Source organism: Physella acuta, unplaced genomic scaffold (assembly GCF_028476545.2).
Source record: "Physella acuta isolate Inbredline_101_S28 unplaced genomic scaffold, ASM2847654v3 ptg001149l, whole genome shotgun sequence".
Classification (NCBI taxonomy): Eukaryota; Metazoa; Mollusca; class Gastropoda; family Physidae; genus Physella; species Physella acuta.
Window position 1 is genome coordinate 3,188 of NW_026732666.1, and position 9,597 is coordinate 12,784.

Sequence of the window (9,597 nt, forward strand, 5' to 3'; positions counted from 1 at the left end):
GGTGGGTACGGTCGGTCGGTCGTCGGTCGTTCGGTCGTCGGTCGGTCGGTCGGTCGGTCGGTCAGTCGGTCGGTGGGTACGGTCAGTCGGTCAGTCGGTCGGTGGGTACGGTCGGTCGGTCGTCGGTCGTTCGGTCGTCGGTCGTCGGTCGGTCGGTCGTCGGTCGGTCGGTGGGTACGGTCAGTCGGTCGTCGGTTGGTCGGTCGGTGTGTCGGTCGGTCGGTCGGTCGGCATATTGTAATAGTAGATTTATTTCAAATACCCAGCAAAAAATTTTGAGCAAGCTCAATTCTGTTTTTTAGCAACACAAATCTACATAATTAATCAATGATTGCTAGTCGACTTTTATCAATGAAATAGAGGGCTGATATCACAGAACCAACGCTGACCCGTTTTATCTCATCATAACGATAAGATAATCTCATCATAACGATAAGATAATCTCATCATAACGATAAGATTACGCGCTTGTCACAGTGAATTCAATGTTATCCTTCGACATGTAAACAGATGTGTGATTCTGACACATACTTTAAATCGAAACTTTTTACTTTGGACAAACACAATGTGTAATGGGCACGTGAAGATAATGAAATAACGTTTTAACTTGTGACTTCTATTTTTAGATACAAAAAAATCCTCTAATCTAGAGCTTTGATTGGTCAGAAATCGTTACTTAGCCTATGCTCTCCACCTTTATGAGACCAATTGCTCGAGAAATAAACAAACTAGACAGCAGATACTCTCGGGTAAGCGCTTTCTTCTATTTGTTAATCTAATAGCAAACGATTACCCCCCCCCCCTCCTAAAATATAAGCAAGCATTTGATCTAGAATATTCTTTTATTTTCTTCTGTAGTGCTAACATCCACTTATTGTCACCAATACACGAGTTTAGTTATGTTCTAACACCCACACTAAAACCAAACCAAACTATGTTAGCTATTCATGACAGGACCAACACAGTAACAAAACTATATAGTGTTAGCTATCCACGATAAGATCATTACAGCAACACAACTATATTGTGTTAGTTATTCATGATAAGATCTTACATTAACACAACTATATTGTGTTGGCTATTCCTTATAACATCAATACAGTAACACAACTATATTGTGTTAGCTATTCATGACTAGATCAATACAGTAACAAAACTATATTGTGTTAGCTATTCATGATAAGATAAATACAGTAACACAACTATAATATTTTAGCTATTCATTATGACATCAATACAGTAACACAACTATATTGTGTTATCTATGTTCCGAGATTCACCAGTAACACACCCATACTAAGTATAAGAACCATCAAGTAATACAATTACATTGTGTTAGCTATTCGCTAAGATAAATCCAGTAACACAACTATATTGTGATATCTTTGTGCTAACTCAACAATTATAAGTATAAGTTATGAACAAAAGGTAAAATGTCCTTTTCAAACCTGACTGTCCAAAAGGCAAGTGAAGTAGAGTTCACCTGTTTCTGTGCCCTCGGCGAATGATGGCATAGTGTGGTCAGCATTATGCCCACTCGCCTTTACTTTCCCTAACATGTGTTTGGTACCTATCGGAGTGGACTCAGTGACGATCTACTGACTTGCACCCGGATTCGAACTCGAGACTTCCGTGTTAGCAGTCAATCGCTCTACCGCTAGGCCACGCCGTCCTATGGTTATGTACAATGCACCAGATAATTTTTATACATTAACATGGCATTTTACTATTTATAAACGACCAATTTCTTTAAGTCGAGTCTAATTACCTTCTTGTTTTATTTACACAGAATCCGGATGAAACCCTAACAAACCGACATCGTATCAACATCTGCCAACATGTCTTTCACTGCGTCTGGCATCAACTACACCACATACCTAGCGGCCTCAAAGGGTCTTCACATCGTCTTCATCATTCTAATTTTACTCTCCAACGTAATCCTCCTCTTTAAAGTCTCGAGACAAAACAGATTCCTCTACTCAACCAAGTGTATCATACTCATCTCCCTAGCATTCGGCGATTCCTTTTGTGCGCTGTTTTCTTTGGTTGTGCGAACAAAAGCCATGTTCCAAGAATATCCGATAGGACCGTCTTGCAGTTTATCTTTATCAGCTTCAGTATACGAGTACCACCTTCTCAATTTTGTCTACGGCGCTGGGCTAATAACTCTATGTGCCGAGTACGTTCATCGACGGAAAACAACTACTCCAGGAACGGCAACTCAGAAAGATTTTCTACGTGCTGTTTTAATCAGTAGCGTCCCTTGGTTTTTAGGGTTAATCATTGTGTTACCGCTAACAATGGCTGGTGTGGATCTAGGCCTGTGTCAATTGAACTACACGCTAGACAGGTTAAGGGCGCAGACTATCGTCTCTACAATTTTACCTGCAGTTATCGCTGTGTGTATATCTTCAGTTTTGGCCTACGGAAATTGTCAACCCGGACACACACAGACAACTGAGCTGAACACAGCACAGAGACCGGCGTCCGGCTACATTGAGACAGCACCTCCAACATATGACCATCAGGCGCCGCCTTACGCTCAATCAACCCATGCGCATTATCCTGTACAGAATCAACACCCACCAGTGTACCATCAACCGAGCTATCAACAACAACCGCAGCAGATAAGCTACCAGCCTCAACAGATGTCTAACTACTCATACGAACCCAGCAATGTATTCATCCCTCAAAAATTTAACGGCTCCTTTGCCAACAACGGCTCCCCATACTACACCGGCTCCCCACAATTCGCCGGATCCCCTCACAACACCGGCTTACCCGCCACCACACACACAGCCGCCACCACCTCCTTCAACGAGAGATACAAGATTCTCACCCTGGCATTGACCTTCTTCTTCCTCGTCATGCCGCAAGCGGTGTTCTACTTGGCCTACACCATCAGCCATTTTGCTGTCGTACCTGACGTCACCCACACGGCTTTAACAGACGGCTTCATGTACCTGATGCTGCTCAGGCCTGTAATCACGCCCATCATTACGTCACAATCATCCTACTTACAATATTGTTAAAAAGGCGCCATCAGTAGGAAATCATTACATCACAATCATCCTACCTACTACATTGTTAAAATGACGTCATCACCTCACCGAGCAATCATTACCTCACATTCAACCTGCATACAACGTAATTAAATTCACGTCATTAGTAGGAAATCATTACGTTACAATCAACCTACCTGCAACATAAAACTACGGTCAAAACCACAGAAAAGGACCTTAGAAAACGATGAATAGGGTAGCTGTGAGTACATAACACGCTTGTCTAAAATGAACTGACCAAAACAATGTTTGTTATAGAAGTAATGCTGCAGCCCTTTGATCCTCCGGCGGCTAAACAGGATTTATTCAAGCCACGTCTGGCTTAATCAGACAAACATTGTGTCAAAATTAGACTCTTGACATCAAACTTGACAACGTGCAGCTAAAGTTTTACAACATGTTAACCATTTCGCAAATGTTCGACCCGGATACAAAGACGTCACATTCCCATCTACTATATGATATTTTTCTTTTCTCGTACGCATAATTTACGTACACCAGTAACATGATGTCACATCCAGATGACTTATAACAGACCTCACATACAAACCTCACAAACAGACCGTACATACAAACCTCACAAACAGACCTACATACAAACCTTACATAAAACCTCACATACATACATCATAAACAATAAATACATGTTACAATGAATTAATGTACAACAGTATTATTTTCTTTAGAATATTAATGTGCATAAATGTATTGCATTTTTCTTTATTAAACGTCAGTATCCATGCTCATCATCACTATAATCTTTACTTTGTACATACAAAAAAAATTGAAACTTTGTATTTCTTGGTCACGTTATTTACACACACACACACACACACACATATATATATATATATATATATATATATATATATATATATATATATATATATATACAACGGACTTAGCAAAATGTAGTATAGTTGTTAAATTTCATTGAACTATTTTTTATAAACAAACTACTGGCTTTTCCAACGTTATCTGATACATTTGTCTTTTCTATGCTGGCATCTCGATAATCACAGTTTTAATTATTCTCACTTTCTAAAACAACAACAATATTCAATTTAGGCTGTCAAAAGATATTTTATTGCAATTAGAATGATTGCCCTTTAGATGTACAATTAAAGATTTATAATCTAGTATGCTATGAGTAATATTGTAATACATACGCTCATATATATATATATATATATATATATATATATATATATATATATATATAGTATTTATGTGGAAATTAACTTTTTTATCCCCTTAATGCCTGAATTATGTTCCAAGCGTGTAAAAAAATATTTGTTCTGATTTTCTCTCATCATAGTAACACTGAATTTGAGGTATATAGTTGTTTTAGAATTTTGACTTATTTTTGATGATAATTACGGTATGTCGAAAAACGCGACATCAGGCACTTATGGACCAAACAGTAATTTAATTTTTTTTTAGTCCGGATCATTTTACTATTTTTACTGTCACATGTTTCTCTAAATATCCATGCACAAACAATAAAATATCACAAAATGAACATACTGACATGCAAGAAGATGTAGAATCACTTGCAAAACTCATGAAAACTATACTTTATTAGCTCAGGCATAGAGTTACATAACTCTGCTGCACCTGCTCACTGACTAACTCTTATGAATGGGTATTTTGAAGCCTTGCTGTCGTGGTTCTACTACACAACAGTAACAAACTACATATGAAATGACTTCCTTCAATTTGTAGAGCCTTATTTGTCCCCGGTTACGTAATTTTTGTTAACTCTTATTCAAGGTCAACTAATAAAGACGCATATTTCTCATTTGACCTATATTTGCTATACACACAAAGCACATGAAGAAATACTGTCCTAAATGACAGTGTTCAGCCATTGTATATTCGTCCATGCTCAATGCAGCTGCTGTGGTTACTTAGTGTCACTGCTGTGGATGCTCAGTGCCACCGGTGTGGGTACTCACTGCTATTGTTGATGGTACCTTATGTTTCTGATTCGTGCTACGGCTATTGTTCTCGACTGATTCTGATATTGATTACCAATGACAGAGCTGTAGCTACATATTGCTACTGGTATGGGTACTCAGTGCTGAAACAGTGGGTACTGAGTATTGAAGCCATGTGTACTGAGTGCTGAAGCTGTGGGTACTCACTGTTGAAGCTGTGGGTACTCACTGTTACTGCAGTCTGTTCTTGGTGTAACTGCTGTGGGTACTCAGCGCTTGAGCTGTTGGTAATCGATAACGTTGATGTGGGTACTCAGCCTTAGCAGTGGGTACTCAGTATCACTGCTGTGAGTGCTTAGTGCTCAAACTGTAGTTGCTCAGTGTCACTGATGTGATGTTGGTACTCAGTGCTGAAGATGTGGGTACTCAATAACACTGCTGTCGGTACTAAATACCAGTATAATGCCACTAATGTGAGTATTCAATAGCACTGCAAAGGGTATTTTTGTCAGCACTCAACCTTACTGTATTTTTCGAGGTGTAGGTCTACGCTCAGTGTTATTATTGTCAAGGTCAATGTGAAGACCTTTCTTTGGTGGTATCCAGGATAGTGGTCCACCACCTCACTTCCTGTTGTCTATTATGTTTTTTATGTTCTCCTAATATTTTACAATACTATTTCAAAGCTAAATACGTTATATTGTACCCAGCAACACGATCACATTATTCCAGCATCGCTCTCTCTCCATATGCCAATGTCAATGAAACAGGTGAACTCTACTTCACCTACCACATGGACCGTAACGTTCTAAAGTGCACTTTTATATATAGCCGAAGACTACATTGTAAATCCTTTACTTATTTATAATCATACTTGAATGAATGACAGCTTGGCGATGTATCGTATTTCGTTATACCTGCTTGACACCCAAGTTCCATTTGATGTCTTATTGCCGGATGTCGCGAAAACGCGACAAACCGTAATTACCAGAAAACTTCCAAAATTATTCTCATATGTGATTTATATTGTTTATATACATAAAAGAATGAATAATAAAGCTATTAGTATTTTTTGTAACAAAAACGGATTACCTATTTAATAATAATAATCAATGTAAGTAGGCTGAATTCACAAAGTCAAAAAAATTGCGATGCGCGTGAGTCAAGAGAGTGTGACGTCATAAATTTCGACTTGACTACGTGACCGCTGGTACCGATACAACCGTCTGGATGTACCCAATACACAACGACCGGCAGCAGTAGGATAAATGTACATATGCGAAAATGCTATGCGCTAAATCGGTATGTCGCGAAAACGCGACTGTCGGCGTTAAGGGGGTTAAACATGGATTATCGACGGAGGCAGGCTTGCCACACTCGTATAGGCTAACGACAAATTTAAAAAAAAACGTAGAGACACTGAAAGATGTAGACTGTGTCTAGACCGGGTCAATGTGTTGTAAATAGACCACTCCCACGGGGAACGATCAACTTGACAGTAAGCAACACCGCAAAAAAGTAGATCCTGTCTTCATGTTAACAGCTCTCTGTCGTGTATGAAACAATACTAGCTAGCTAACGAGTATCCATAAACCATTGTCTATCATAGCCTAACAAGTTTCAAAAACACTAACCTAACATGTTTCAAAAACACTCGTCTAACTTGTACCGTAAAACCCTAGCCTAACATGTTTCAGAAACCTAAACCTAACATGTTTTATAAACCCTAGCCTAACATCTTTCAAAATCCCTAGCCTAGATGTTTCAAAAACACTAGCCGAAGATCTTTCAAAAATCCTTTTCTAACATGTTTCATAAAACCCAAGTCTAAATTCTATCAGAAAGCCTAGACCAATAGGTTTTATAAAACCCTAGCCAACCCATCAGCCAACCCATCAACCTTTCCTCACATCTAACCAGCCAACCCATCAATCTTTCCCCACGTCTAACCAGCCAACCCATCAACCTTTCACCACGTCTAACCAGCCAACCCATCAACCTTTCCCCACGTCTAACCAGCCAACCCATCAACCTTTCTCTACGTCTAACCAGCCAACCCATCAACCTTTCCCCAGCCAACGTACTCACTAGCAGCCACCTTACCAACATGCACTTACCCATCACCTAAAACTAAACTCACCAATCACCACCCACCACACTTGTTGGAGCCGAGCTGACTCGCCTGCTTGCACCCAACCCCCTATCACTCCCATTTCTTTCTAGCACCCAACCCCCTATCACTCACCATTCCTTCTAGCACCCATCACCCTATCACTCCCCTTTCTTTCTAGCACCCAAACCCCTATCATTCACTTTTTCTTCTAGAACCCAACCCCTTATCACTCTCCATTCCTTCTAGCACCCAACCCCCTATCACTCACCTTTATTGTTCTTTATTCTCTAGACAATCATTTGTTTTACCCCCCCCCCCCTGCTAACTCATGCTTGTTGGCAGATTTACGATGGCATTTATTACCTGCACAGGTGTGAGAAATTAGCAGTTACTGCATTTTCAACTTAATTACTCTTTTAATGACTTTCTTGACTAGACTTCTTTACTTCTTGTAGATCATAGGGCCTCAAAAATAACCTTCCATTTTATCCGGTCCCCGGCTATTAATTTTACAAACACCCAAAACATGCCTGCTGTCTTCAGATCTTCAAGATGACTCCGCCTCCAGGTCTGTCTTTGGCGCCCTCTATTCCGTTTTCCCTGGGCGTTTCACTCCAGCGCCTGTATATTACACTAGTCACTAAATACTAGGCATGCTAATTGAGATAGACAACAATTCAGAGGCATAGCGACCCTTCCCGGCGCTCGGGGACAAACTTTCGATTTGCACCCCCCTCCCTTCGAGATTTCGATTTGCACCCCCCCCCACTCAAACTTTCGATTTGCATCCCCCCCCTCAACATTTCAATGTATTTTACCAACACATTTTGGCGCCCTCTAAGGTCGGCGCCCGGGGACATATGTCCCCCCCCCCCCGCCCCTCCTCGCTACGCTACTGCATCAATTAGTTTTAATAAGATGAACGCCTAACTGGATGGAAGGTTTAATAATGTAAAGTAATGTAAACTCCTGATCTGGGTACTTTCCAGTCCTCTCATATTGTGTAAAAATATATTTTGGTTTACTTTCGGTTGGATCAATTTTGCAGTGATAATAAACTGTCCTAGTTCACCCTGATTCAAAACAGTAGAACATCTTTGATTCCACTCAACTCTATCGTAACTAACTCAATAAAACTACATTTCCTTGTATAATAAAAGCTAGTGTCGCCAAAATAAACTCTAACATATTTTAACTAACAACACTACAATTAAATAAAACAAGTTAATAAAAAGTCTATTGACAATTTAAGCGCAATTTTCTTATGTTATCCATAACAATTTTTAATTTTTAATTTTTTTGTAAATATCATCCTATAAATATAAACTCCTACACGATGCTCAGTTTAAATCATCATAGGCCTACAAGATGCTCAGTTTAAATGTTCTTAATTAATTTTTTGTGACCAAACGAAAGGATATTTTTGAAAACTTTCTTCGGCAATATTGGTCTAAATTATGGCAGGAATCGATTGGTAAATGTTTCAAGTCGCTAAGTGGTCTGGTTGCCGAGATATGGAGAAAAAACTGCATTTTTTCGAGGTTTTTTGGCTTTTCCGGGAAATCCAGGAAGGAATTCCGGGAATTATTTTTGGCCCACAATCATCCTTGGAACTTGCTTAACATATTTGCTTTGGAACTAGTCCTCGATATTGCTTCGTTGAGGAGGAGATACGACTTAAAGGCTGCGGACACACATCCATACATCCAGAAATGACGAGTTATTAAACGCAATTTTTGCCAGTATGGAAATTGCGCTAAAAAAGTTTATATTTAGTACATTTAAAAGCTGTTTGTTATCAAGTTGTTTATGTCAGTTTTATGCAGTGATACTCTGCCAGAAACTAACAGCCGTAGGTAACTCGCAATAAGCACAGAGGAGATCCAGGAGAATTTTGCTTTTAAGGTCTAAGTCCAGATGAAAGTGAACACAACTTAAAGCACATTGGTACGTAACGCAAACGTACGTGTGTCTAGAGGCGTAGCGACCCTTCCCGGCGCCCGGGGAAAAACTTTCAATGTGGCGCCCCCTCGGGAGCAAATTTTTAATTTGCACCCCCCCCCCCACCTCTCAAACTTTTGATTTGCACCCCCCCTCAAACTGCAAAAATACATCGAAAATGACATTTTAATTTGTTTTTACAATCCATTTTGGCGCCCCCTATAGTCGGCGCCCGGGGACATATGTACTCCCCTGCCCCCCCCCCCCCCCTATCGCTAAGCCTCTGCGTGCGTAAACTGGTTAAGTTAAATGATGCATAAAAAAACATCCAGCGGCTATAACTGGCTATGTTGGCTGTTAGTTGAGTGGGGGATCAGCCACACCTTGTATGTGCATCATTTAGTCGCCAGAGGGGAGGTTGTTACCATTCATTCACGGCTGTTCTTTTATTTAACCCTTTCTTATCTGCTTATAGCAGCAACTGATCAATGTTTTCATTTGAACCAAACGTCTTACTTTTCATAACAGGCTAGTTGTAAAT

The 9,597-nt window shown here is 39.9% G+C and overlaps 1 protein-coding gene across 1 annotated transcript; it reads left to right on the forward strand.

Annotated features, from left to right (window-relative positions):
* The first annotated feature begins 669 nt into the window (after nucleotides 1-669).
* Nucleotides 670-3,800, forward strand: LOC131956433 (uncharacterized). Its single transcript, XM_059320867.1, has 2 exons — nucleotides 670-749; nucleotides 1,790-3,800. The coding sequence occupies exon 2, from the start codon at nucleotides 1,839-1,841 to the stop codon at nucleotides 3,030-3,032; it is 1,194 nt and encodes a 397-aa protein (XP_059176850.1). The 5' UTR covers nucleotides 670-749; nucleotides 1,790-1,838; the 3' UTR covers nucleotides 3,033-3,800.
* The last annotated feature ends 5,797 nt before the right edge of the window (nucleotides 3,801-9,597 follow it).

What these genes read in the sequence shown, in the direction of transcription:
- LOC131956433 (XM_059320867.1), top strand. Translation starts at nt 1,839, where the DNA reads ATGTCTTTCACTGCGTCTGGCATCAACTACACCACATACCTAGCGGCC.